Source organism: Caenorhabditis elegans, chromosome IV (genome assembly GCF_000002985.6).
Source record: "Caenorhabditis elegans chromosome IV".
Classification (NCBI taxonomy): domain Eukaryota; kingdom Metazoa; phylum Nematoda; class Chromadorea; order Rhabditida; family Rhabditidae; genus Caenorhabditis; species Caenorhabditis elegans.
Genome location: NC_003282.8, coordinates 5255672 through 5280645, shown reverse-complemented (window position 1 = coordinate 5280645; position 24974 = coordinate 5255672). Strand labels below are relative to the sequence as shown.

The following is a 24974-nucleotide window of genomic DNA, read 5'->3' as shown; positions in this document are numbered from 1 at the left end:
TTCTTGAACAAATTTTTGAGCGCTGTTTCAAACATATATAAAAGCCGTCAGCATTTGTTTGTATTCGATTTCCTTGAAAAATGAGCTTCCATATTCAAATGTTGTTTTGACTACATCAGTGAATTTTAATTGCTTAATGAAACGGTTTAGGCTTCATACCCCTTTTTTTGGAAAAATAATTTAAACACAACTTTCAAAGTCTACTGGAATTTTATGTTTTCCCCGAGAAAGCGGAGCGAATATCGTAGCGCCAGCTTAAAGGCGCATCGACTATAACGACCAATGGATCTCGACGCGACGGAATCTTTCCTCGGCCGCAGCGGCGTTTTGTCATCATTCTACGTGTTGGTTTCCCACCCACCCGCCCCACATTTCTACTATTCCAAAGTGCGAAGCACATACGCTATGTTTTCTCCCTCCGTGAGGGTGTCTGTCATATTCTGAATATGTTGTTTTTGAACCGTAAGTCACTGTCCAGCAGGTGAGTTTATTTTTCCGACATGTATGACCAGAGTGGGCAGTCGGTGTCGATCTACATCATTCGCAGGTCGACCCTTGTGCCTGTTTCGGTGGTACCAGGAAGCTTTTCCTTCTTAAATGGATAGAAAAATTACGGATTTGGTTCCCTACGTCAGACACCTACATCATTGCTCATCGATCAGTCACCATGTGCCATCGCCAAGTGGACCCTCCTTTCACGAGGACCTCACCATACGAGGATCGGGCCGTCAATGAGACTACTCGGATATTAATTACCCGTATTAAAATCTTCGAGGCCCCTTTTATCATATCCTAATTTGGGCGCCACGCGCCCAAATTCCCATTATTATCACATTATCACGTCCTATACCACACTAATCCCAAACAATAAACCTGTTAATACCATAAAATGCGAGTTAACGTTTTAGAGCGGAGCTTGATCGGGGAAAACTAATTCTCGGAGAGCGAAGCGAAACTAGAATTAATATTTTCGCGTATTTTTAGTGTTTTTTGTTTTAATTTTGAAACATGCAAAAAATTTTCACTTGCTCATTAATTATTCATGTTTTTTAAACTGCCGAACCATTTTTTTGTTAATTTCCAAATCATTGCCGAAACTTTCTTCTGAATGACCAATGAAAACGTGGTGGGGTTCGAGTGTTTTTATGAAATTCGAATAAGGTATCCATGATTAATTGCAAAGGAGTGGAAGTGTACAAAATCAAAGAATGTTGATTTTTGAAATGTTTTTTGGAAAAAAAAACTTTGAGGTTTCGAATTTCAATTCCGAAATAATCAAAAGTCGGGGATTTAGAATTAGCGAATTGTTTAGTTTCTGATGATTGGTGGCTTAATTAAAAATGTTTGTAAAACTATGTTTTGGAATAAGAAATGTATGAATTGTGGTTAAAGGGGAGCAAGATTGAACTATAAACATTTTGCACGGTTTAATTTAAGAGGAATTCCCGATCATTCCATTTTTAAAAAGAAGAACCGAAAGTATGTAAATTGTTTAAAACTTCCTGTTTCAAGTATTGTATTTAAACTTTACAGGAGCTCGAACCAGTAGTAATGCTAAAATTTTTTACACTGAATATCCAGATTTTTTCGAAAACTCAAAGACTGACTATGAGGATTTTTAGAACTTTGAAATATTTTTAAATGTATATTTTTCATTTCAATGGATAAACAATTTTTATTGGAAATACTTTCCCTTCGACAACGTATTGAAATAGTAGACTACAACAAAAATATATTTTTTTTAAACATTAGATTGGCCATTAGCAAATTCTTTGCATTAAAGTACAAATAATATATTTCAAAAGCAGAAAAAAGTATTAAAACGGAAACAGAAAAAAATTAACCGAACACCAAAAAATAAAAGGCGTATTTTGAATTTTTTGTATCAATTTCCTATTGGGATATTTTTTCACAATTTTGCAACTAATTGAAATTATACTACAAGAATTCATATACTTTTATTGATTTTATTAAACGTATTTTGATTTTTTATCAAGTTTCAAATTTCCACTGAAAGAGTATTGAAATATGGGTTTTTTTTACTATTTTAGAAAGTTAATAAATTCTGAATGTCGTATTATTTATAACAAATGCTCGATTGGAGTAACTAACAGTTTTTTGACTTTTCTTCAATTTCGTGCGTGTGATGTTAAAATATTATATGTTCTTCGACTGTCTCAATCATAAATTGTACTGGATACTGCTATAAATTTAATATAGCCACTATGAAACTGTCGAAAATCAGAAATACAAACAATAGTTTATTTTCGAAGGGAAACAACCTACCACATTGCAAATATATAGGTTTAAAGTGGACACGTAATGGGTTAAGTCTTAGAACATAAAATTAACAGGAAATTGAAATTATATTCAAATCAATCTGGGCAATAAGAACAATAATTTTTCGTTTTTTTTTTGAATATGTTTCATGGTTACCAAAATTTCAAATTGGAAAACATTCCAAAAATCTAAAACACAAACTTAATGTTCATCGTAAAAATTCACGATTCCGGAAATTTGTATAAAGTTGTATAACGTTTCCATAAATAAAACCCCGAAATACATTTTATGAAACCCTGTCACGATTCTCTTCTCCATATTTTTTGTGTCATATAAAATCAAAATGCAAATTTTTCTGGGTACATGACGACCAAGAATGGTTTATCTTTTTACGGTGGGATCCCACGCAAAACGAGCACAACTGTCTGTGTCTCCATTTAAAACATTGTCTCTCTCATATTTTATTCCTCTATTCATTCCTTGTCATTTGAATTCTGTTATTCACTTCTTCACCTGACTAATATCATATATTCACAAGAATTTTCACTTTTTTGTTCTGTATTTCGTCGCCCCCAGTTTGTGGTGCTATTATACAAAAATGGGTAAAATTCAATGCTTTCTATTTCTAATATTATTCACAGGGAATATTTTGGGCTCTAAGATTGTGCAATTCAAGTTATCAGCAAATGAATCAATCGTTAAGCAAATTGATTTTGATAAGGACTTTGGAAATGGTAAGCTTTTTTAAGTTAAAATCGGGAATGGGGATTTCGCTTTAAAATAGTAAAAGGAACCGTTTGAAATATATTGTCAATTCGGTAAATCATAGAATTTTTATAAATTCGCGCTATAAGGCAATTTTCTAAAACGCAGAGTTTTTTTTTCAGATTTCTCTTCATATGTTTTAAAAATTCCATTGAAACCGTTTAGGTGTGACTGCCTTATAAGCTTCAGATTAAAAAAAAACGATGAAAACATTTTACTGAAATGTAAAAATAAATTCTAAAATGAAAATACAGTTTCACACTGTTTTTAAATAATTTTTTCATTGGTTTGCTATATTGGACTTGCCATTCAAATTGCATTAAAAATATATAAATTTGAAATTCGAAGACAGAAAATTTAAATTAAAAAAATGTAAAAAAAATCAAGTTTCGATCTATAACTCTTAAAAATAAGTGGGAGTTCCTTCATCAAGCCAATTTAAAAGTGCTCAATCATCTTTTTTTTTTTTAATTCTCTCATTTTCAGACACATCATCATATGCTTCTTCTTCATACGTCCTATCGGTTCAAACTTCATCTCCACTCAACATTTATCTCTCCGGAAGTCCTGAATGCCAGCGAATTCTACTGGCAGAAAACTCGGGAAGTATTGAAATGGAAATTCCAGATGATATATGGATTAATGCAAACAACTGCAATAAAACCAGCAAGGGAAAGTAAGAAACTTGGAATTTCTAAAGTTAATGAAACAGAGAATATTTGTAGAGTTTACCTGCATATGGAAAGTATCGAGAAGGAAGCAATTGGAAACTTAAAGTTGAATAGGGCTTCCCGAAAGGCTTTCAAAGCTAGAATTACTGATAACGGAGGATTCAACGATCCGAATCACTTTTTGGTGTCAGGTAGGATAAAATCTTTTTTTCAATTGATTTTTTCAACAAGTTCAATTTGGAACTTGCCGAAAAAAGAAATTAATGATGTACATGTTCAAAATATTTCCGAAGTAATTTGAAATATTGCAGTTAGAATTTGAAAAAAAAATAGTACTGAAAAATTATTAATTTAAATTTCCTTTGCCCAGACATAGTTTTAGATCGAGTCTGTGTGCTCTCATTGTGTTCAAAAAACTTTAAAATCTTATAAAACTTTTTTTTAATTGATTTTTTCAACAAGCTCAATTTGGAACTTGCCAAAAAACATAAAACTATTGATAATATGAAGGAACCATTAGATCATGAGAATGCCTACTTTTCTGGCGGCAAATATTTCGTAGCGAAGGGACCTTCTTATCTCTCGATTCGAGCCAATTTTCGGCATCCGAAATCGAGGGGGAAGTTTTCGCGGGCTTGGCTGGATTCAAATTTGAGGTGACAGTTTTAATATTTTGATAATACAGTTTTAGATCGAGTCCGTGTGTTCTCATTGTGTTCAAGAAACTTTAAAATCTTTCCAATTGGCAGTTTTTTGAGTTTTATGTAGTTTTTTATCAAGGTTGTGTTGCGCTTCTCTACTGGAACTCACTACTGGTAACTTTAAAAATTATTTATTTTCAAAAAAAATATAAATAATCGAAAAAAAACTAATAACTCATAGTCAGAAAAAAAAAACTATAAATCAATAAAAAATGATACAGATTCTATTTCACAAGAGGTTTGATGGCGTTATTATAAATACAGCAGGAGAGAGCGGTGCCGAAGAAGATCCAGCCAATGTTCTGAATGTCGAGAAGATTGAGAAGCGATTGGGAGAGAGATCTGAAAAATTAGAAGGCATTCTTAAATTTCTTATTATTTTCTCGTTTTGTAGTACCTTTCAGTGCTATTTTCTTTGAGAATATTGGGAATTTCATGATTTTCTCTGAGAATCTCCTTCGATCCCGTAAATATAACCGGCGAATCCTCGAGAAACGGTTCAGGTTCCAACATGAACATGCTTCCCCGTCTAGTTTGAATATCAGAAATTGATTGTTCAACAATTAATTTGTGGAAAGCTTCATTCATATCCGACATTTCGACTACACGTCCTTCCAGCTCATTGTAAATTCTTCCCGATGAAATTTGATACACTTTATCCGAGATTTCTGAAAATAGATGCATTAAATAGATCGAATCATATTGTCTAGATGCGGAATTTTGCGTTATGAATTTTTCGTTATAATGTATTCGTGTCGAGACCGGGTATCGTAATTTTGCATCAACTATCAAGTACCTTTAACTCTCACAACAATCAAAAATCGATTATTTTCGACCTCATCAGTCACACCAATTACAGGAATAAATAGCACATCGATTGATGATGTGACTTCTGAAATGTCACGTTTCATTGGAGAGACTCCGGTGAGCTGCTTTGGAGCGACCTGGAAAATTATTATAAGTTCGATTTGGAGAATTTCTACAAACTTTAACCAATGGTGGCTGAAATTCTCCAGCAACAGCTCTCGTCAGAGCCATTCTAAACACAACTCGATCCTTTGCAGACATCTCAACTCCAGTTACAGCATTAAATGCATCGATTCCTACACAAATCATCATATAATGTTTAGAGTTTAAAGCTGCACAAATCGCCGCTTGCAACTCGAATGTCGACATGTTTTCATAGTGATTTTGGTCGAAAAGTAATGTCCAAATCCCGTTCACTTCGGAGAAATTGCTTTGATATTCAAAATATTTCGGCATCTGGCTTTCATAAAGCTCATCGAATGTCTTTGTCTTTTGAACAGCCTCCTTATCTTCCAAGTGATCCATTTCGAATTCCACGTCATCATTCTCATCGTCCTTGGCTTTCACCTGCTCGAGCACGGTCTCCGGGATTTTTCCAGTCACCAAGTTGTACGAGGCGCCGGTAGTGACTCTGAAAAACTGAACTTTAAAAGAAAATTAAAAGGGAAATCTCACCTTCCGTATCGAAAACTATCCTGAGTAAGATCGTACTCCTCATCCTCCTCAAAAACGATTTTGTCTATCATTTCTATTGTTCGCACCGGAAATTCAACTGAAATTAATAACGGAATCGCTTAAAATATATTACGTCTTCAGGATTGTCTTCAAACGACATGAATCCTGTTGAAAATCTGCTTTGCATTGTTGGGGAAAAGTCGACACTATCCATTTTCTTGATCTTGAAGCCTGGAAAAGTAATATTCTTAGCTCAAGAAGAGATAAAGAGAGGAAATTATAATTTTTTTAAGTTTTTGGCAAAAAAACAACATAAAATCAGAAAAAACCTCGAAAAAATGAGAGGAAAATGTCGAAATCGAATAAAAAAATAATAAGTCTTAAAGGGGCGGCCAATTGTTTGCCCACTGGGTCTCATCACGATTGTAATTCAGTACTGTAGTCTGTCGTCTTTTAACAGCAAATTTCTTTCTTTTTGACGAAATTGCAGGCGCGAATCAGAGATTTCGAAAAAAAAGTGTTAAATAAATTGTGTGAGCCCTCAACTTTGGCAACATAAAACTGTTTTCTGTGCAACAACAAAAAGGAAAACAATACAAAAAATATTTATTTGCTATTCAATTTGATAGTGACTTGTCCTCCAGTCGGTTTTCCAATCTTGAATGATTTGGCAAGATCCTTATCATCACCAGAAAACACACTGTTCACAATGACAAGCTTAGCTTCCTTTGCTGGGGCCTTGTTTCGAGTGATTGTAAGATCAGCAGTTTTTCCTGGTTCGACAGTACCGTACACTGGATTCACGCTGAAAAAATGGGATATCTAGATCTGATAACACACTATACAACTTACAGATAAACCTGATTATCCGATGTCTTAATCTTGAACATGATCTTCTTGTCATGAGTGTTTGTGAGTGTCAGCTTCTTCTGCTCTTGCTGATCGGCCTTGAACATCAGATCACCGGGTGGCTCGATACTGACTGAAAATTTCAAGTTTTCGTTAATCTCTCATTGGCAAAACTCACTATGGGGTTTCGGCTCTCCAGGCTTCGGTTCCACCTTCTTCTCGTCCTCCTTCTTTTCCTCTTTCTTCTCTTCCTTCTTTTCCTCCTCCTTCTTTTCCTCCTTCTTTTCCTCCTTCTTTTCCTCCTTCTTTTCCTCCTTCTTTTCCTCCTTCTTTTCCTCTTTATCATCTTTCTTCTCTTCTTTCTTCTCATCATCTTTATCATCCTTATTATCACTCTTCTTATCATCCTTCTTGTCTTCCTTCTTATCGTCATCTTTTTCTTTTTCATCCTCCTTCTTATCTTCACTCTTCTTATCTTCTTCCTTTTCATCCTTTTTCTCATCCTTTTTCTCATCTTTCTTATCGTCTTCCTTCTTTTCCTCCTTCTTCTCCTCCTTTTTATCCTCCTTCTCCTCCTTCTTCTCCTCTTTCTTCTCCTCCTTCTTATCACTCTTCTTCCCTTCGCTCTTCTTCGATTTCTCCTTTTTCTCCTCTTCCTTCTTCGGCTCCTCTTTCTTTTCACTCTTTTTCGATTTCTCCTTTTCCTCAGGCGCCTTCATCTTACTATCGGCTTTCGGAGCCGGTGCTGGGGCTGTTGAAGACTGGAACATAAAGCTTTTGGTGGATAAAAGTGCAAAGAAGTTTCTCCCAGTTAGAACCCGGGTCTCGCATGTGACAGACGCGGATACTCACCACTATAGAGTATATATACTACCGAGGACACGAAAGTTTTGGTCCCAGGAATCATACATAAAAGTTTGTAAAATAATACCTTTACAGCTCCAGCCTTTTTCTTTTTTCCACCACATCCCACGAGAATCCATCCAGCAACGGTGATGCCGATGAAGACACTGATTTCTATTGCCATCTTTTTTGGACAGAAAAATTACTCGATTTTGTACGATTGTAACAATCAGAACTGATTTATCCAGCCTTCATCAACTTGGTTTTTTTATTATTTTTTTCGAAAGGTTATGTCGTTTGAAGTTCACGTGAAATTGATATTGATAGAAAACAAGTATTTGAAGAACAATGTTACCTAGTAGCGATTGTGGCCACAAATTTACGGTACCGGGTTTCGAAACTATCGAAATTTTGCAGCTACCGTAGCCCCAGTATGTCGAGTAACTCTAGTGAGTACGATAGCTTTCGGTCGCGGTGAGACCAGGGGAATTGCTTGATCTTCACTAATTCAAGAAAAAGTTACAAGTCATCTTTGTTGTAGGATAAGGATGTAAAAATTTTAAACAAAAATCGAAGCATTATTTTGCTTCAAGGCCCGTCTAAAAAATACGCATTTTGAAACGGCAATCAAAATTTTTTTAAGCTTTAACTTTTTCTTTAATTTTGCTAATTAATTTCTAATTCCGTGCTCAAATTATTTTTTACAGAGCACAATCCCTATATTCGGAGCATCAAACTACAAAGTCTACAGGATAATGTCAAAATTAGTTTGACATCTGAAAACGCTGAAAACGCATTGGAGGTGAGTCATTTGACTGGAATCATAACATTGATACATATTTCAATCAGCTCATTATATATTGAAAAAGAAGAAATTTCATCTTTTTTTTCTAATTTGGCAAGTTTTTTTGAAAATTTTAAATGTTTCTGTATTACTTTTTTAGAGGCTAGAATGTTTATTGTTAACTTAAAGACATGTTTATGGCACCACAATGACCAACTATCATAGTTTCTAAATTTTATATAATTTTTTCAAAATTGGAAAAAATCTGTGTTCAAAATCTTGAAAGTCGTCGATCAGAACAAATTTTTCTTCGAATTTTAATGTCTACTTTTGATTCAAGTTTAAAATATTCAAACATTTTGCGACAGTGCTTCAGATTTTTTTAAAAGAAGGAAAAAGCAAGACATTTTCAGGTTTACATAACATTTTGCCCAGAAAACAAAGGAATACTCTACACGACTTCCTACGCCCCAAATTTTGAAATTACGTTGAAAAGTCCCCGAATGGAAATGTATTACGGTAATATATGATTTCAAGAAATTTCAAAAAAAAAACGTTTAGTTTGACTTTTCCGGATTACTGATAATTATTGGGTTGGCGAAAAAATCGGGTATACCTTTTAACGTAATTTAAACAAAAAAAAACGAAGAAAATCGGAACCAATAGTTCGGCCTCACAGAATGGTACATGTTTCAGTTTATTGATTTATTTTTGTTTTTTCATTCACTTTATAACATATAGATTGAAATTTAAATCTTAGCATACTTTAACCCTGCCTATGAGTGGAATTCAGCTCGGCAAATTTTGAGATTTGCCGCACACACCTGATTTCGATGCAAACCATTGTCAACTGAATAGGTTGATTCGTTTTTTCTTTAAAATTTTAAAAAATTTGGTAAAAGAAAACAATTGTCAACTGAATAGGTTGATTTGTTTTTTCTTTCTGAAATTCTAAGAATTTTGGTTAAAAAAAACCATTGTCAACTGAATAGATTGATTCGTGTTTTCTTTAAAATTTTAAAAAATTTGGTAAAAAAAACCATTGTCAACTGAATCGGTTGATTCGTGTTTTCTTCAAATAAATCAGTATACTGAAACAGGAAATTTTGGAGAGCAGAAAATCCATCTTAATATTTTGTGGTAATGCTAACTTTAAAATTGAAGTCTCTGCAATTACGTTAAAAATGTTTGCGATTTTGTTATTTTTGACTAGTTCATAACCCATATTCACTCATTTTTCTACTTTATTCATTCAGATGCCTACTCCTGTGATTCTTCCGTGGCGTTTTATAGCAACTCAACACAACCAACATCTCCTTTGATCATAAGGTTTTTCTTGCCCAATATTCTTCTTTAATTAAACTCCATCTTTTGATGTATTTCAGACTTGAATCTCAGTTTTCCATCAACGGATCCATGATAGTACTTATCAACGGAGCAGAGCCGTCGTTAGAAAGCCACGTAGCATTTTATGAGACTGGAACATTTACGGTTGAACAGGGTGAAATGAGGATGATCGAGCTGAAATATCAATCAACTATGGAAAATATTCACGCTTTTTTGGATGTTGTGTAAGTTCTTACTTTTTACTTAAAACACAATTTTTAGTATATTTGATTTAATTGCTTTGTTATGTTTCACTCTCTTTAAGATACTATTTCTGTTAGACAAATTTAATTCATCTGTCTCTCAATTATTTGTTACATAATGTCCAGAGTTTTCAGAACCGGAGCCATCGATATTCATCTGTCACCTTGTAAAAGTCAAGAAACAGACATTTTCTACTCTAACCTTGCCGCAGGATCTCATAGAATTGATATCGATCTGAAAACTATGATGGATAATGTAAGCGTTTTACTAAAAAAAAATGTTTCAAAATTACATAAAGCTAAAAGGTGAATATCGGATTTAACGTTTTTAAATATGCTTAAAGTAATCCTCAAAAACCGAATTTTGAAATAGGATTTCTCAACTAAGGATTAAAAGTTTTAAGAACAATAATTTAATTATTTTACTTGCAAAGAGTGGGGCGCCCATGGAATGCCAATATTTAGCTGAAAGTACCTGAAATTTCAGAGCGTTTGCCTAGATACTCATAAAAATTCCAAACACTCAAAAAATTCAGTGAAGGATTTAAACGATTACGAAATTAAATTTCTAGAAAAACCTATTTTTGGTCGACGTTCAAAATTGAGAGTGGCGAAAACTGCACTATGCCACACATTTACATTTTTCCTGAATATGAGGCTGTAAAAAATTATAACTTTTTTCTGTCTTTACTAAGATATTCTGTCATTTTAATATATTGAGTAGTTCCAAACGATACTCCGAAAACCTCAAAGTTTTGTTTTGAAAGTTAAAGTTTTGCATCATTTCTTGATGAAAAAAAAATTAACTGTTTCACGACTACAATAGGTGTCCAAAACTTCTATATTCTTCAAACTCTTCAATGGAGGGGTTGTTTTCGAATCAGGAAAAATTAAAGAGGATTGACAGAAAACTGATTAGAACAAGTTCTGGAGGCCAAGCAATGACAATGACAACTCCCAAAAATAGGGCTTACAAATTTTGTAGAGAAACAGTAAATTTATAACAACAAACACTCTTGGGAAACACCGAATAACTTTTATCTTGTTAGTTTTATCCAGAAAAATTATTTATTTTGCTAGAGATGTAGAGTTCGAGAAACTGGGAGACAGGGATGCAGGGGGATCATTGTGGGACGGCGAGTTCCTCGTAGTTTCCGTCCTGAAAATTTTAAATTTTGTTAAGTGAATTGGTCTGCCTGATACATAATTTTCTCCGTTTCAAAATTTAAATGAAACATTGAAAAATTTGTGAATCAGTCTTGTAGACAGGCAGGCAAGTGCCTGGCTCGTGAGACCCCAGCAAGTACTTCTAAACTCACATCTCCTTCTTTCTTCGTTTCCTTCTTCGACGGTCCATCTGCCTTTTTTGGGCTGTTGGCTGCAACTCCGGCTCCGGCTCCAGCTGCTCCTTTCTTCTTGCCACCGCAATTTGCTATGGATCCAAGTAGCACGAAAATTGCAATCATTGGCAACATGATCTAAAAATTAAACATAAATTCTGAAAAAAGGCTCTGCGAAAACTCACTTGTGCAATCATTGATACTAACTGGTTTCAGTGGTTTGGAATTTTTAAAACCAAAAGTTGAAAACTGAAGTTTTTCGATTTTTGCGCAGCTTATATAGGAACAAGATGAATTTGTAGGGAGAAAAGGTCACGTGAAATTTCAAAAGGTTATTGAGAAATTAAATTAAAATTTTATTTTTTTGAATTCAAATTAAAGTCAATTGTTATTGCAAATTTTTAATGTTTTCATAAATTCGCAAGAAATGTCAATTTTTCGAGCTTTTCTCTAATTTGTATTGAATTTCAGTGTGACAAAATAAACAAGAAAAAACGAATTTTTTGATTTTGAAATTTCAATTCCAAAAAATGTTATCTTTACTGTTTCAGAATGCTTATTAATAAGTTCTACTCACTTTGACCGAACTTCTCTGAGAATAATTTGCTAGTTATATTCCATTTTTAAAACCGAAGAATTATAAACTATTACGTATTACTCTGAAAATCCCTGCAAACACGCCACGCAGTTTCATCATTTTCAGTGCACTTTTCCTTTAAGCAAACAAAAACATTACTGTTTCAGCATTTAAGTAAAATTGTGGTTAAATGTATTAGTATAGTATGTACAACCATATTGTGCGAAATTAAAATTATTTTTCATCCCCTTAAATTTGGTGATCTTTTTGCAAGTAAATTTCGTCAAAAACACAGGGATTCTCCTTGTTCCTCCTCTTTAAAACATTAATTGTTTATTTTCCAGACAACATGCTCCCTTGTGGAAATAGATCCAACTACCGTTTACATGTTCATCAAATCATCCACTACAACCACATTTACTCTCTGGATTCCTGGAGAAATTGCCACGTGGTATGTTGCAATTACCATCGGATTGGTGCTTCTGCTTCTCGTGGTTTGCAGTAAGTTGTTTCATTTAAATATTTTTATTACTAATAAATATTACTAATATATTTTTCAGTGATTCTCATAATTCATTTTGGAAGAAGAAAGACCGGAAAACTTACTATCAACTATTTCAAGTAAAAACTTAATAAACTACTTATAACTTGGTTAAACGGATACAAATTTATTATCATAATTTCTCTGCAATCGCTCTTCATTTTAGTATTTTTTTCCACATTTAAAGCAGCTCTCATAATCAATATGGTTAAAAAGTCTCGAGATCTAAGTTATAACTCGAGTGATAATAACACGGCCTCCTAGGATTTGAATATTTAAAAATTTTTTCACTGTTTCTGCGTCTCTTTTTTACCAACACTATCTCGTTTTCTTTTGTGAATTAAATAAATAATTTGTGTGAAGTAGAGAAACCATCTAAAAAGGGCAGTTTTCTGGAAAATTGAAATAAACGACGATGAAAATGTTTTAAATCGATAAACCACTAAACATGCTATTTGGTAATATATTTTCTGCGGTTTTTGAGGAAGACTTGTCGAAAGTTTTAAGCCAGATATTTGGCATTAGGTACACACATTTAGATAAGGGGCGCTACACAACAATTGCATCGAGGTAAAACGGAGAACTTGGATACTGAAAGACAAAAATAAGAACAACGATTTGTATTTTCGAAGGTTTTATTCAATATTCAATAGCTCTATTTCTTATCATCCTCTTCAGTCTTCTTCTTGTCATCCTTATCATCCTCCTTTTTCTCATCCTTCTTTCCATCTGTATCTTCCTTTTTCTCATCCTTTTCATCATCCTTATTCTTCTTTTTCTTCTTCTTTCCATCATTTTCACTCAAAGTCTTATCGAATTCACTATTTTCAATAATTTTATTCCATGTCTTGTAATCTCCCTTATTTTCAGCCTTCTTCTTATCACACAATTCCTTCTTTCTATCAGCATCCTGTTGTTTCGGTTTGACAGCATCAAATGTATCCTCCTGTTTCTCTTTCTTTTCATCTGATGTTTTGTCATCCTTTTTTGGAGCATCTGGTTCCTTCACTTCACTTTTCATCTTCGATTTCTCTTTCTTCGGCTCTTCTCCCGTTTCCGGCTTCTTTTCAGCTTCTGGTGGTGGTGGTGGAGAAGCTGGAGGGGCGACTTTCGAGTTTGACGAGATCGAGCTTATCTGAAATAATTTCCGTTTTTGAATACACTTCAGTTTATAAAATCCCATTCATACTTACCGGGTTCGGAGCAGCTGCTTTTGGTTTTTTAGCCTTCGATTTGCATCCAACAGAGACAGTCATCGACATTAGTATTCTGAAATTGGACACAATTTCAGTCAAATTGTCAGAAATTAATCAAACTTACATCGCGAAAATGTGATAAGCACAAACCAAATGAATCATGCTTGCTCAGTTAGACAATCAATTTCTTGAGAGACTGAATCTAAGCTGTTATCCTTGAGGAATAAATTTGAAACTTTTAAAACTACTGTAATACGTGTAGATTTTTTTATTTCCAAAGATTGACCTTTCTGATAAAGAATACATTTCTTCACGTATTTGGGGAAAAATATGTATGGTTTGAAATTGCGCTCCAATGTCAAATAAAAACTCTCCGCCCCCGAATCATTGGTCTTGATAGGTATTGGCGGCAAAACCATAATTTTCAGTTTGTGCAAAAAATTTGTTGTACGAGAAATGCAATAGGAAACTGAACAGAGCAAAATCTGAAAAATGTATCTTACTGAAAATTTTCAGGTTTGGTGAAGATGGTGGAGCTTGTGGAGAATGTGCTGATCGAATTGTTCGAGTTGGTACAGTCTAAAGAGTGGGAGGGGGAGTTGGTGATGATGTGCTATCTGCCTGTGAAGAGAATGAGGGGAGAAGGTGTTCTTCTTTCTTCTGTAAGTAGCATTGGCAATGTGCCAAGTAGCAGCATAGTTGATAGGTCTACAATTCCGCCATCATCTCCAATCTTTTGACGTTTTGGTCGGAAGACACTTGGATGTGCATTTAAGTAGCGGTATTTGGTTGGGAGTTGGTGAGGGCATTATCGCGGGTGTAAACGTTACATTAAATTAAACACATTACATGCTCAAACTATTCCAAAAATAATCAGGAACATTTTGAAATTTTGAAGAAATTTTGTGGCTTTCAGAATGACAGAGGGTTACAACTAAAACATCAATTCCTCAAAGAAGCTTTATTAAAATAAAAAGTGAGACGTCTTATTAAGCCTTCTTCGGGTTGTACTCAAATTTGATACGTTTTAAAATCTGAAAATTTTAAACAAGAGAAAAAACAACGATCTTTCAAAAATCATTTATTGAGAGAGATAGCTAAGGGCTCTATGGGTTGTACTCGATTGGGAGGTTCTTACGACGAACCATACTGTCTCCTTGGAACCATTCACGGCGGAATTGCTTGGCAGCTCCATCCGGGGTGTTGGTCCACTCAACAGTGATACGGTCGTTGTTTGTATCCTCCTGTCCAAAGGCGAAAGCATCGCAGGAAACGGCAAGAAGAACTGCTTCCTTTGGGTCGAGAACTCCACATGGTGGATCAACTCCAAGTCTCTTCATATTGGTGGTCTTGATACCGTATCCAATACGGCGAGCAGATGAGTTGATCACCTTGATGTGGTAGGTGTGCTTGTCGTCGTACGGCCCCCGACTTCTGGGGCTGAAAATTAATTTTTTTATGAAACTACCGTAACCCTACAGTATTCCTACCGTACCACTACAGTACCCCGACTATATCCCTACACTAACCCTAACTCACTATCCCTCCAGAAGCCAAAATTTCACAGACTACAAAGACTACATAGACTACAAACTATGGACACACAGAATAAGCGCTTTATATATAGTAAATGGTGTTACATTAATTTTTCAAATGAACTGTCAAAAGGGGCCGTGTCAGAAAGAATTTTTAAAAAATTATAAAATGTTTACGAGCAATTTTCCGGATCGCAACGTAGTGAAGAATGACCTCGTTTACCTGATTTGTATACCGGAGTGCTCGTAATTGGAAAATAAATTTGATTCGGTTCCAGTCCAGTCTGATTGTTTCGTTTAAAAGAACTTTCCTTCAAATTTATTTAATTACTGTTTCAATTTTGAGGTAAATTCAATTTCAGGCAAGCTCTTCGATGCCCTTCTTGAAAGCATGAATTAAAATTGTGGGAAATGTGTTGAGCTATCGACATTAGTCGTTTTGGATGGGGAGAGAGATGGGAAAGAATATAATTGCCTCCACTGTCACCCTGAAAATATTTCCAAAAATTCCAAAAATTATTGTTATTCAACACAATCTTTCGAAAGGTCGAAATTAATGCTAACCTTAGTTAACTGGGTTAAAACCAATTTGGAAAACGAAAGAACTGAACATGTATTGCTGTGTGCACCGACAGTCTGCGGGTTTCGTCAGCCACAACGTTTTATGTGTAAAATAGGCGGAGAAATGTAGAGAAGATATAACAAGAAAATGAGAAAAGAGAACACGATAAAACGAGAACAAAAAAAAACGAGCAATATCCAGATCGCAAAGTAAATAGTGAAGAATGTCCTCGTTTGCCTAGTTTGTATACCGAAGTAATTGGAAATTACTGCAAAGACTTTTTTTTGCTTATCAATCACTAGGAGTGAATTAACACCGAAATTAATCTCCAGTCTACAATGACAAAACAAAAAATCAGCAATATTTTAAATACACAAAAATAATTAATAAATAAACGTGGTCTACTTTCTAACGTGGTCTACGTGGAAAAATAAAAATTATCTAATGAACTTTCGTCAGTGTGTGTTTTTCAATCATTAAGTTTCTGCAAACACGAAATGAACGCCCCTTCAATTAATTGCGAAATCATGCTGAAGGATCAGTTTGGAAAATGGCAGCCGTACAAGGTAACGCTACAGGTGAGTGATATTCAAATGATGTGAGGAGTTCGTTAAAGTTTTCCTTTTCGTGACATTATGTATCTTTTTCAGCAAATGGCGTATCCATATCCAATGCCATTCCCTCGCCCTCCTGGAAGCACTAGCGAGAATTCTCTCACCTCTGCTTCAGTGGTTGAAGTTGGTTCAAACTCGAACCTTACTGAAGTAAGCTAAATTGTACTACTTCCATCTATCAATCGTGTTCAATCAAGTTTTTCAGATTCTTGAGAGATCAAGGGATGAAGAAGTGATCGAAACTGTTGAGTTTGAAGCAGACCAGGGTGAGATGATCGACGGGCAGCACGATGAAAATGCGGATCGAATGGAGGGAGTTGAGCAAGATGACCAAGATGGCGACGTGAAAAATGGTATCCTCCAGCAAATGAATGCTGCTCAAAGTGGTCGTGCGATGTCACAGGTGATCTTTTTTCTACTGTTTAGAAATTATCTTTAATTGACTTGCACCGTATTTCTTCTATTAGTCTTGCAAGACTAATGGAGACTGCAAGACTAATTTTCGAATGCCCAATAACTTTGGAAAGGGGCCAACTTTTTATTGAAAACTCAACTTGATACCGGTAAAACAAGGAAAAATGCACGCTTTTCCAATGTTTCATCAATTATATCAACGATTTTAAGTTCAATTTACTAAAAAATTACAAATTTGCTGACGTCACAGCAAAGTATTGCTGGTCAGGCAAAAAGAAGGGTGCAAAACTAGTAGAAACTGCAATAATAATTTTCGATTTATCAATTATTTTCGGTTTTAATGTCCAATATTTCAGAACAGGCGAAAAATTCAAGAAACTCGGAAAAGAAAGATGCGCCGGAAGTCTGAGACATCGGAGCCAATCTTGAAATCTAAGAAAATGGATGAAAACTGGAGTGGTGTTGCAACAGAACGCTTCACCTGGTTCAAAGGTCAAACTAAAAGACCTGAGAACGCCAAACAACTCAATCAAGAGGCAACCAGAGTTGGGTAAGATACAAAAACATGCTTTTGTTTCTTCTGAAGCTATAAAAATGTATTTCAGCATCAAGCCAATTGAAATTCAACATGCTGTATTGCCTTTCAACAATCCAGCTAAGAACTACCATTTCTACAACTTTGCAACAAACAACAAAGAGGAAGCAGCAATGTTGAAGAACTTAATCCCAGCTGATTTTGTGGATAAGTTTTGTGTGGACAAATTCTTGGGAGACGAAGACAACACATTCTTTTTTTTAAATGTTGGTTTTAAGGAAGCTACGATTCTTGCACTTTAGCCACATTGTAAGTGATATTTGATTTTTAGGCTGAAAACTTTATTTATTTCAGTTTCAAAAGCAAGAACATAAACCCCCCCTATGCCACCAATGCATCTTCTCAAAAGCAAAGTGCACATTGCCGAGGCTCTCAATGACGAGACAACTATGTCATTATTGAAGAAAGTAAGAGAATTATAAGCATTCTTGAAACGGTGTTTATTTTCAGATCGTGTCTAAAAAATGCATTTCAAAAATTTCTCAATGGAAAAACGAACTCTCGTCGAACCTCGATGGATAATATAACTCGTTTTTTAGTTTTTTATAGTATGAAGTTATTAATTTTAGAAGTAAGCATTCACACGATGACATATCTTCTCAAGAGCGAGAAACAATTTGACAGTATTGAGCTAAACATTAAACAACCTTTTTACAAGTTGACACAAGCATTTAGACGATTTAATCTTTTGGTGGCACAATTTTCTGGAACTTAATACTCTTTGATATTCAATTGATCACAAACATCGATGTTCTTCAGAGTCTCATGAACTTGTTTCAATACTCAATCAACATAATAATTAAATTTATTGACCTTTCAGAAATATCAGAGTTGTAGTACCCACGCTAATTGATGCGAAGAAGACGACGTGGTGTACAAACGAGCGCTGGCGCCACGGCTCTTGAAGTTTGAAATATATTGTCAATTCGATAGAGTATAGATTTTAAAACATTTTTGCATGGAAGATTTCTATTCAAGAGTTTTTTTCAGATTTATTTTCATACCCTAAACAATAATATTGCTTAAAATAATAATAATACGCTTCTTGAAACCATGAATTAAAAATGTGGGAAATGTGTTGAGCTATCGACATTAGTCGTTTTGGATGGGGAGAGAGATGGGAAAGAATATAATTGTTGAGCTTATGATTTTGGGTAATTAACAGGAAAAAAATTTATTAATTTACAGGAATCAATCCGCCTCCAGTGTCACCCTGAAAACCCTGAAAATATTTCCTCGAAAAGATTTTTTTAGGATCGTATGCACAAATAGAAAATATACAGTTTTTGCTTCATCGGATATCCCCGAAGAAGCTGTTCCAAAAATTATTGTTATTCAACACAATCTTTCGAAAGGTCGAAATTATTGCTAACCTCAATTAACTGGGTTAAAACCAATTTGGAAAACGAAAGAACTAAACATGTATTGCTGTGTGCACCGACAGTCTGCGGGTTTCGTCAGCCACAACGTTTTATGTGTAAAATAGGCGGAGAAATGTAGAGAAGATGTAACAAGAAAATGAGAAAAGAGAACACGATAAAACGAGAACAAAAAAAAACGAGCAATATTCCAGATCGCAAAGTAAATAGTGAAGAATGCCCTCGTTTGCCTAGTTTGTATACCGAAGTAATTGGAAAATAAATTTTATTCGGTTCCAGTCCTGATTGTTTTGGTTAAAAAATTAATTTAGTTTTTAAGATGATTTGATATGTGTGATCTAAAACTTGTTCAAAATCCAAAACATCCAAAACAAAGACTTTTCAAAACCACATACTTTGGCAAATTTCTTTGAAAAGTAAAATTTCTTCCAATTTGGGCGATTATGATGTAGTCATAAATCCTGTAAATCTTCATGTAATTTTATGTAAAGATTAATTTAATTTAAATTCCTAGAATTATTAAGGAAATGTTCCATTAGTACAATAACAATAACACAATAATAACCTCGACATTTATAAAACCATTTATTCAAATCAATTAAAGGAGTTCTATGGGACTCTTTATGCGACAACCAACTTATTTCACCATGTAGTTGAGCGGCATTCCAGGCTCCCAGTCATACGGGTATTCGGGCTTTCCGCAGTTGGCCAAGGTTTGCTTCATCAACTGAAGAAGTTTTTGTTATCAAAAATATTACTATAAGTTCAACTAACTCTATAGCAATCTGCATAGTTTGGATCGGCAAAAGCTTTATTAAAATAAAAAGTGAGCCTTCTTATCAAGCCTTCTTTGGGTTGTACTCAAATTTGATACGTTTTTGAATCTGAAAATTTTAAACAAGAGAAAAAACATTGAGCTTTCAAAAATCATTTATTGAGAAAGATAGCACAGGGCTCTATGGGTTGTACTCGATTGGGAGGTTCTTACGACGAACCATACCGTCTCCTTGGAACCATTCACGGCGGAATTGCTTGGCAGCTCCATCCGGGGTGTTGGTCCACTCAACAGTGATACGATCGTTGTTGGTGTCTTCTTGTCCAAAGGCGAAAGCATCACAGGAAACGGCAAGAAGAACTGCTTCCTTTGGGTCGAGAACTCCACATGGTGGATCAACTCCAAGTCTCTTCATATTGGTGGTCTTGATACCGTATCCAATACGGCGAGCAGATGAGTTGATCACCTTGATGTGGTAGGTGTGTTTGTCGTCGTATGGGGCATTGAACACAATCTTAGTACCCGGCTGGGTTTGGATGTCTCCTGGTGGGACAGATTGGGCCATGGCGACTTGTTGAAGGAGTTATGAGAACTCGCAGTGAAGATTATGACAAAACCTTCTCAATTTATAGCACCCTTCTTATCTCTGTCCTAGATCTGAAAGTTCATCCAAAAATAGGAGATCACGCGAATATATAAAAATTTTACATTAATTTTTCAAATGAACTGTCAAAAGGGGCCGTGTCAGAAAGAATTTTTAAAAAATTATAAAATGTTTACGAGCAAATTTCCGGATCGCAACGTAGTGAAGAATGACCTCGTTCCCTTGATTTGTATACAGGAGCGCTAATTGGAAAATAAACTTGATTCGGTTCCAGTCCAGTCTGATTGTTTTGTTTGAAAATTAGTTAGTTCTCAAGATGATCCAAACTGTCCAAAATCCAAAACATCCAAAACAAAGACTTTTCCAAAACCACATACTTCGGCAAATTTATTAGTTATTAAAGTTAAATTTCTTGATAAATCCTGTTGACAATCTTTTCGAAGTTTTTATGCAAGATGTAATTTTAATCAAATTCCTATAACTATTAACTGAAATTATACTATTTCAGCAAGGAATTTGTCGATTTGTACATACAATAACAATAACACAATAATAACCTCGACATTTATAAAACCATTTATTCAAATCAATCAAAGGAGTTCTATGGGACTCTTTATGCGACAACCAACTTATTTCACCATGTAGTTGAGCGGCATTCCTGGCTCCCAGTCATACGGGTATTCGGGCTTTCCGCAGTTGGCCAAGGTTTGCTTCATCAACTGAAGAAGTTTTTGTTATCAAAAATATTACTATAAGTTCAACTAACTCTATAGCAATCTGCATAGTTTGGATCGGCAAAGTAGTCCCAGCTATCAACCATCTTCATAATTTCCTTCAACTCGTTGGCTGGGCACGGGAAGACAAACATCTTTTCTGGAGTATTGCGGATCGCTTGCTTGGCTTGTCCAACTGCGTTCATGTCGGTGATCTCTTTCCATGGAACACGTCCAACAGTCAGCTCAACTTGCATGTAGAGCCAAACCTCCACGTCATCTTTTCTGAAGTTTTATCGTGTTCTAAAGATCTGAAAATTATCAAATTACCTTCCAAGCTCCTGATTCTTATGGCAAGCGATTGGCGCATAGCGAACAGTTCCACGGAATCCGGCGGCAGCTCTTGGTTTGCGGATCACTCCCTGAAAATGAAAAATTAGTATAATCTTAAAATGTTTGGAATCTCTTTACATTGTTGTCCGTGAACTTGCGAGCCATTCCGAAGTCGAGGATATAAACTTTACGAAGTTCATTCAACTCGGCACGGCCAATCGTATAGTTTCCGGGCTTCACGTCACGGTGCAGGTATCCAATGTTGTGGAGATCCTCAAGAGCTTCCAAGGATTGGATTCCGACACTGAGAGAACAGGCCAGACTCAAACATTGTTGAGCGGTTCCCTTGCGAAGATCCTAGAATGAAAACTATTGTTTATGAAAATAAAAACTCGTATTTACCTGCAAAGACTTTCCGACAAGCGTCATTACAACATAGTTGAAACTGCCATATCTTCCTTTGTCTTCAATCTTGCAAAAGTGACGACTTCCTCTCTTTGTCAGCTCTCCGAGCACCAACACTTCCATTTTGAGCACCTGCATTGCCTCAGAGATTCCCTCGACTTTCAGTGCATACTTTCCAGTTGCATCCGTGCACAAATAGACGGCTCCACAGCCTCCTTCTCCCAGCTTCTTTGTAATCGACCATCTTTCAACCTGTAAGATGAAGATAGTAATCAGTTACTGAATACCTTCTTACCATAGATCCCGGAGGAAGTTCCACGAGTGGCGGTGGCGGTGCTGTCATTGTTACGATAAAACTTGTCGACAATAAAGCAAGTTATCGAAAAAGACGGGAATAAATAATTAAGACTGAATAGTTTGTGATAGGATAAAGATAACATCTTCACGTGGCGTTTCCACTTCACGTTTTCAGTTTTCTATTTTATTTTTACGTATTTTTGGAATTGAATTGAAAATCAAAAACAACAAGATTTTTTCAAATTAAGATTATTTGCAGCCAAGTTCTGCACCAAATTCTCGCGCAAGACCGTATCGGTTAGTCGGCATTTTGGAAAGCTTGACAAAAATCTGGATAAAAAATATTCGGCGCGAGCCGAGAGTCAATAGACGCCAGAAATTAGTCTCAAGTCGACTGATCTTTAGAAATGTACTCTACTTGCAAAAAACATCATCAGTAACAGTTAGTTCTACAATAAAACTTTATTTCACAATCAATAAAAGGTCATTTAGTTCAATTTTTGGAACTTGTTCTCTCCTTATTCGGTGAACCACTAGTCTTCTTTTTCCCCTTTCTCGTCTCATCACTTTGGTCCTTCTCCTTCGCATTTCTTTTCGAGAAATCCTTTGTCGATGCGCCACCCTCAACTTCCAGATCGATCACTTTACCATCACCAGGCTGCTCAATGGGACCCATATACGGAGTTTCGGGATCCCAATCCAGTGGATCAGCATCCTTGATCTTATTAGCATTGGCAGCATGCTGGACACAGAAGTAAATGAATTTGTAGTCAGGGACTGCGTAGTATCCAAGAGTATCCAAGTACTGAAAACAATATATCGTTTAAATATGGCTAAAGAAAAGTAAATGCAAACCTTCAGAATTCTGGTAAACTCTTTCTTCGGGCACAAGAAGAGAAAGTCGTCCAGAATATCCGGTTTTGTACGGAGATCTTGTTTGTATTGCAGAACCTTCTCTCGATCGTGAGCCTTCAACTTGCGCCACGGCAAACCTCCAGAAGTCCATTCGACAACCATGTAGAGCCAGGATTCAATGTCATCTTTTCGTGATTGATCTTGCTGGAGCATCGAAGCCAATGGAGCATATCGAGTAGTTCCACGGAATGGTGCAGTTGTACGGGCTGCTCGAAGATCTTTTCCCTCAGCTCGCTTCACGTACTCCCTGCAGAGACCAAAGTCAAGCATGAAGATGACGTGATGCTCGTTGGATTCCTTTCGTCCGGCGGCAAAGTTCCCCGGCTTGATGTCACGGTGAAGGTAGCCGAACTGAAAAAAAAAAACTTAATGCTAGAATAATTGAGTTCAAACTCACACTGTGCAAGTGTTCAATGGATACAAGACACTGTGACGCTGCTTTCAACGAGGTGCCCATTGTGAATTTTCCATCGCCACGATCCTGTCTCAGGTCCCAAAGATTCTTCCCGATGAGCTTCATCACAATGAAATTGAAACGATCCTTGACGTTAGCTCGATCCAGTACAGTACAAAAGTGTCTACTTTTGATCTGAGTTGCACCTTTCATCACATTGCAATCCATCAGAAGAACCTTCTTTCCAGCAGTCGCCTTCTCACACTTTATCGCAAACTTCTCCATATCGCTGAGGCGGAGTACAGAGTATACGGCTCCATATCCGCCTTTACCGAGTAATGCGATCACTTTGTATTTGTCCTTTTTTGTTTTGAACATTTCGTCTTCTTTTGGAAGTACATCATCCGTTTCATCCGATGACATCATCTTTCTCGATTCGACGGCGTTTAAATGTTTCGATAAATTTTCAAACTGATTTGAAACTGAACTTTTTGAGCTACGTGGACATTTTCTTATCTGATTTATTTAATTGGAACACGTTTATATTTAATTTCCAAGAAAAATGTCGAAGTATCAAATTTCAAAAAAACGTGGCCCCCCTATTCCCTAATAATTGCAACGTGCTCTGCCATCGACTCCTCCCCCTCTTGCACTTCCACAACAATTATTTTCCGCTGTTAATCAGTACCGATCAACCACCATGGTAAGTTTACTCCGATCTTCAAATGTTTAAGCTCTTTTTCAGAGTTTTGATGAAATTGACAAGACCTTCGGAACCAAGAACCGCGATCAAGGATATGATTTGCTCAAAGCGGTAAGTTTCAGACATGAAATATATACAATAGAGAATATAGTATCATTTTTGAAGAATGTGCTATTGAGACTTGAATTTTCTATTTTCAGCGTCTCGACAAAGGTGATCGTTCGGTGGAAGTCTTGTGGAGACTTGCTCAAGTAATTCATGAGAAGTCTGCATGTGTTCCAAAAGCTCAACGTAAGGCAAGTGTCACCGAAGGACTCAAGTTTGCTGAAGAAGCTGTCCAGAAGGATCCAAACCATTTCAAGGCGCTGAAGTGGAATGCTGTGTTGACTGGACAAGCAACCGAATATATGGCAACGAAAGAAAAGTTGGAATGCAGTAAGAAGTTCAAGGAATTGCTCGACAAAGCTCTTGCTAAGGAGCCAAAGGATACGGTGGCCAAAGGATCGCCAAGAGCCAAAGGATCGAGTACTCGGTGGCATCTCTGACATGGCTTGAGAAGAAGCTTGCTGCCACGTTCTATCAGCAACCACCATCACATTCCTATGAAGAGGCCAACGAGGATTTCCTTGCTGCTTATAAGGTCAATCCAAAATGGATGGAGAACACATTTTATGTGTCCAAATGCTACGTAGCAATTAAAGACAAGGTACGGAAGATAGATACGTGTAACATTATCCCCATGCAAGCTTCTCAAAAATCTTTGATAATTCCAGAACAACGCTCGCAAGTACCTTACCGAAGTGTGTGACATCGAACCGTATTCCGACGCTGAACAAGAGTTTGCCGATGATGCGAAGCAGATGTTGTCTAAGCTTTAAGTTTATTCAGTTTCCACACGAGAAATCTAGCCAGAACATTTAAATAGCATCCACAAATGCGTTCTCGTATTGTAGAAATGTAAAGAATAAAAAGTTTGAAAAATGTATCTGTTTACTGGATTTACAATCAAAGAAACCGAATTATTCCGGAGAGCCCATGGATAACCTTTCCCACTTTTGAATTTATAATATTTAGTTTAATTTTTAATATTCTCTCCGTAGCAAATGTCCAAAATATTC

General features: G+C 35.9%; 8 protein-coding genes, 22 non-coding genes and 5 pseudogenes across 36 annotated transcripts; 12 read left to right on the top strand and 23 right to left on the bottom strand.

The window, feature by feature from the left end:
- The first annotated feature begins 68 nt into the window (after window positions 1–68).
- On the top strand, window positions 69–89 carry 21ur-10235. Its single transcript, NR_053801.1, has one exon.
- 21ur-4025 lies at window positions 78–98 on the bottom strand. Its single transcript, NR_053800.1, has one exon.
- On the bottom strand, window positions 79–99 carry 21ur-10009. The gene has a single exon (NR_053799.1).
- Window positions 100–509: 410 nt separating this feature from the next.
- Window positions 510–571, top strand: mir-2217.1. The gene has a single exon (NR_053796.1). It is a non-coding gene; the product is annotated as a pre-microRNA mir-2217.1 (primary transcript).
- A 372-nt stretch (window positions 572–943) lies between these two features.
- 21ur-8488 lies at window positions 944–964 on the bottom strand. The gene has a single exon (NR_053795.1).
- Window positions 965–1549: 585 nt separating this feature from the next.
- 21ur-11759 lies at window positions 1550–1570 on the top strand. The gene has a single exon (NR_053794.1).
- Window positions 1571–1647: 77 nt separating this feature from the next.
- 21ur-12108 lies at window positions 1648–1668 on the bottom strand. The gene has a single exon (NR_053793.1).
- A 499-nt stretch (window positions 1669–2167) lies between these two features.
- 21ur-6810 lies at window positions 2168–2188 on the bottom strand. The gene has a single exon (NR_053792.1).
- A 605-nt stretch (window positions 2189–2793) lies between these two features.
- F36H12.17 (Cadherin domain-containing protein) lies at window positions 2794–12793 on the top strand. The gene is made up of 10 exons (NM_068368.6): window positions 2794–3014; window positions 3532–3721; window positions 3771–3907; window positions 8299–8393; window positions 8789–8894; window positions 9632–9704; window positions 9761–9946; window positions 10100–10220; window positions 12226–12382; window positions 12442–12793. Exons 1-10 carry the CDS (start codon window positions 2879–2881, stop codon window positions 12504–12506), a joined length of 1266 nt encoding a protein of 421 aa, NP_500769.3. The 5' UTR covers window positions 2794–2878; the 3' UTR covers window positions 12507–12793.
- On the top strand, window positions 3343–3363 carry 21ur-4832. Its single transcript, NR_053791.1, has one exon.
- 21ur-10656 lies at window positions 3691–3711 on the bottom strand. The gene has a single exon (NR_053790.1).
- Window positions 4532–6115, bottom strand: slfl-4 (Schlafen-like protein 4; the record flags this gene model as incomplete). Of its 2 annotated transcripts, NM_001306813.4 has the most annotated exons (6): window positions 4547–4759; window positions 4815–5085; window positions 5214–5361; window positions 5405–5855; window positions 5900–5985; window positions 6033–6115. In NM_001306813.4, the coding sequence occupies 6 exons, from the start codon at window positions 6111–6113 to the stop codon at window positions 4642–4644; spliced, it is 1155 nt and encodes a 384-aa protein (NP_001293742.1). In that variant the 3' UTR covers window positions 4547–4641. The 2 variants fall into 2 exon arrangements, with proteins under 2 accessions (NP_001367823.1, NP_001293742.1); NM_001380220.2 differs by lacking the exon at window positions 6033–6115 and having other exon boundaries at window positions 4532–4759; window positions 5900–5970.
- On the bottom strand, window positions 6241–6261 carry 21ur-4486. The gene has a single exon (NR_053789.1).
- F36H12.3 (Major sperm protein) lies at window positions 6490–7828 on the bottom strand. The gene is made up of 4 exons (NM_068366.2): window positions 7680–7828; window positions 6927–7509; window positions 6752–6881; window positions 6490–6704 (listed from the first exon to the last, which is right to left on the bottom strand). Exons 1-4 carry the CDS (start codon window positions 7773–7775, stop codon window positions 6506–6508), a joined length of 1008 nt encoding a protein of 335 aa, NP_500767.1. The 5' UTR covers window positions 7776–7828; the 3' UTR covers window positions 6490–6505.
- Window positions 7842–7862, bottom strand: 21ur-13676. Its single transcript, NR_053788.1, has one exon.
- 21ur-8549 lies at window positions 8149–8169 on the bottom strand. Its single transcript, NR_053787.1, has one exon.
- 21ur-14716 lies at window positions 10891–10911 on the bottom strand. Its single transcript, NR_053786.1, has one exon.
- On the bottom strand, window positions 11020–11543 carry F36H12.4 (uncharacterized protein). Its single transcript, NM_068364.7, has 3 exons — window positions 11490–11543; window positions 11284–11442; window positions 11020–11123 (listed from the first exon to the last, which is right to left on the bottom strand). The coding sequence occupies exons 1-3, from the start codon at window positions 11499–11501 to the stop codon at window positions 11088–11090; spliced, it is 207 nt and encodes a 68-aa protein (NP_500765.2). The 5' UTR covers window positions 11502–11543; the 3' UTR covers window positions 11020–11087.
- On the bottom strand, window positions 11871–11891 carry 21ur-14345. The gene has a single exon (NR_053785.1).
- 21ur-9262 lies at window positions 11893–11913 on the top strand. Its single transcript, NR_053784.1, has one exon.
- On the top strand, window positions 12086–12106 carry 21ur-2996. The gene has a single exon (NR_053783.1).
- 21ur-15272 lies at window positions 12488–12508 on the top strand. Its single transcript, NR_053782.1, has one exon.
- A 247-nt stretch (window positions 12794–13040) lies between the features above and the next one.
- Window positions 13041–13872, bottom strand: F36H12.5 (Lipoprotein). The gene is made up of 3 exons (NM_068362.2): window positions 13743–13872; window positions 13616–13691; window positions 13041–13557 (listed from the first exon to the last, which is right to left on the bottom strand). The coding sequence occupies exons 1-3, from the start codon at window positions 13778–13780 to the stop codon at window positions 13078–13080; spliced, it is 594 nt and encodes a 197-aa protein (NP_500763.1). The 5' UTR covers window positions 13781–13872; the 3' UTR covers window positions 13041–13077.
- An 852-nt stretch (window positions 13873–14724) lies between these two features.
- On the bottom strand, window positions 14725–15054 carry msp-52 (annotated as a pseudogene). Its single transcript has one exon. A coding segment is annotated over exon 1 (330 nt).
- Window positions 15055–15528: 474 nt separating this feature from the next.
- 21ur-7377 lies at window positions 15529–15549 on the top strand. The gene has a single exon (NR_053781.1).
- Window positions 15550–15624: 75 nt separating this feature from the next.
- sls-2.19 lies at window positions 15625–15739 on the bottom strand (annotated as a pseudogene). The gene has a single exon. A coding segment is annotated over exon 1 (115 nt).
- Window positions 15662–15742, bottom strand: F36H12.65. The gene has a single exon (NR_053779.1). It is a non-coding gene; the product is annotated as an Unclassified non-coding RNA F36H12.65 (non-coding RNA).
- Window positions 15662–15742, top strand: F36H12.66. Its single transcript, NR_053780.1, has one exon. It is a non-coding gene; the product is annotated as an Unclassified non-coding RNA F36H12.66 (non-coding RNA).
- A 470-nt stretch (window positions 15743–16212) lies between these two features.
- F36H12.14 lies at window positions 16213–17860 on the top strand (annotated as a pseudogene). The gene is made up of 7 exons: window positions 16213–16293; window positions 16366–16479; window positions 16535–16732; window positions 17100–17293; window positions 17349–17587; window positions 17633–17745; window positions 17789–17860. Coding segments are annotated over exons 1-7 (1011 nt in total).
- Window positions 17861–18623: 763 nt separating this feature from the next.
- sls-2.12 lies at window positions 18624–18733 on the bottom strand. Its single transcript, NR_002662.1, has one exon. It is a non-coding gene; the product is annotated as a small nuclear RNA sls-2.12 (small nuclear RNA).
- A 621-nt stretch (window positions 18734–19354) lies between these two features.
- On the bottom strand, window positions 19355–19524 carry F36H12.18 (annotated as a pseudogene). Its single transcript has 2 exons — window positions 19492–19524; window positions 19355–19459 (listed from the first exon to the last, which is right to left on the bottom strand). Coding segments are annotated over exons 1-2 (138 nt in total).
- Window positions 19525–19673: 149 nt separating this feature from the next.
- msp-19 (Major sperm protein 19/31/40/45/50/51/53/59/61/65/81/113/142) lies at window positions 19674–20057 on the bottom strand (the record flags this gene model as incomplete). The annotated part of the gene is made up of 1 exon (NM_001380219.1): window positions 19674–20057. One exon carries the CDS (start codon window positions 20055–20057, stop codon window positions 19674–19676), a length of 384 nt encoding a protein of 127 aa, NP_001367824.1.
- A 596-nt stretch (window positions 20058–20653) lies between these two features.
- ttbk-2.1 (non-specific serine/threonine protein kinase) lies at window positions 20654–21961 on the bottom strand. Its single transcript, NM_068358.4, has 6 exons — window positions 21843–21961; window positions 21545–21799; window positions 21281–21499; window positions 21140–21231; window positions 20863–21094; window positions 20654–20815 (listed from the first exon to the last, which is right to left on the bottom strand). Exons 1-6 carry the CDS (start codon window positions 21888–21890, stop codon window positions 20726–20728), a joined length of 936 nt encoding a protein of 311 aa, NP_500759.1. The 5' UTR covers window positions 21891–21961; the 3' UTR covers window positions 20654–20725.
- A 332-nt stretch (window positions 21962–22293) lies between these two features.
- On the bottom strand, window positions 22294–23615 carry F36H12.9 (Protein kinase domain-containing protein). Its single transcript, NM_068357.3, has 3 exons — window positions 23157–23615; window positions 22700–23110; window positions 22294–22649 (listed from the first exon to the last, which is right to left on the bottom strand). The coding sequence occupies exons 1-3, from the start codon at window positions 23574–23576 to the stop codon at window positions 22338–22340; spliced, it is 1143 nt and encodes a 380-aa protein (NP_500758.1). The 5' UTR covers window positions 23577–23615; the 3' UTR covers window positions 22294–22337.
- A 238-nt stretch (window positions 23616–23853) lies between these two features.
- Window positions 23854–24734, top strand: rmd-4 (annotated as a pseudogene). The gene is made up of 4 exons: window positions 23854–23856; window positions 23899–23967; window positions 24057–24562; window positions 24630–24734. Coding segments are annotated over exons 1-4 (683 nt in total).
- Window positions 24735–24974: the final 240 nt, after the last annotated feature.

Coding starts and splice junctions, on each gene's coding strand:
- F36H12.9 (NM_068357.3), bottom strand. CDS start 23,576: ATGTCATCGGATGAAACGGATGATGTACTTCCAAAAGAAGACGAAATG. Junction 23,111..23,156: donor CCATTGAACACTTGCACAGT/GTGAGTTTGAAC, acceptor TTTTTTTTTCAG/TTCGGCTACCTTCACCGTGA. Junction 22,650..22,699: donor AGTTTACCAGAATTCTGAAG/GTTTGCATTTAC, acceptor TATTGTTTTCAG/TACTTGGATACTCTTGGATA.
- ttbk-2.1 (NM_068358.4), bottom strand. CDS start 21,890: ATGACAGCACCGCCACCGCCACTCGTGGAACTTCCTCCGGGATCTATG. Junction 21,800..21,842: donor AACTTCCTCCGGGATCTATG/GTAAGAAGGTAT, acceptor TTCATCTTACAG/GTTGAAAGATGGTCGATTAC. Junction 21,232..21,280: donor GCAAGTTCACGGACAACAAT/GTAAAGAGATTC, acceptor TTTCATTTTCAG/GGAGTGATCCGCAAACCAAG.
- F36H12.5 (NM_068362.2), bottom strand. CDS start 13,780: ATGATTCATTTGGTTTGTGCTTATCACATTTTCGCGAT. Junction 13,692..13,742: donor GCTTATCACATTTTCGCGAT/GTAAGTTTGATT, acceptor GTCCAATTTCAG/AATACTAATGTCGATGACTG. Junction 13,558..13,615: donor AAGCAGCTGCTCCGAACCCG/GTAAGTATGAAT, acceptor AAATTATTTCAG/ATAAGCTCGATCTCGTCAAA.
- F36H12.17 (NM_068368.6), top strand. CDS start 2,879: ATGGGTAAAATTCAATGCTTTCTATTTCTAATATTATTCACAGGGAAT. Junction 8,895..9,631: donor CCGAATGGAAATGTATTACG/GTAATATATGAT, acceptor TTATTCATTCAG/ATGCCTACTCCTGTGATTCT. Junction 9,947..10,099: donor CACGCTTTTTTGGATGTTGT/GTAAGTTCTTAC, acceptor CAGAGTTTTCAG/AACCGGAGCCATCGATATTC.
- F36H12.3 (NM_068366.2), bottom strand. CDS start 7,775: ATGGCAATAGAAATCAGTGTCTTCATCGGCATCACCGTTGCTGGATGG. Junction 7,510..7,679: donor AAAAGGCTGGAGCTGTAAAG/GTATTATTTTAC, acceptor TTTATGTTCCAG/TCTTCAACAGCCCCAGCACC. Junction 6,705..6,751: donor TCGGATAATCAGGTTTATCT/GTAAGTTGTATA, acceptor CCATTTTTTCAG/CGTGAATCCAGTGTACGGTA.
- F36H12.4 (NM_068364.7), bottom strand. Junction 11,124..11,283: donor AAACGAAGAAAGAAGGAGAT/GTGAGTTTAGAA, acceptor TAAAATTTTCAG/GACGGAAACTACGAGGAACT.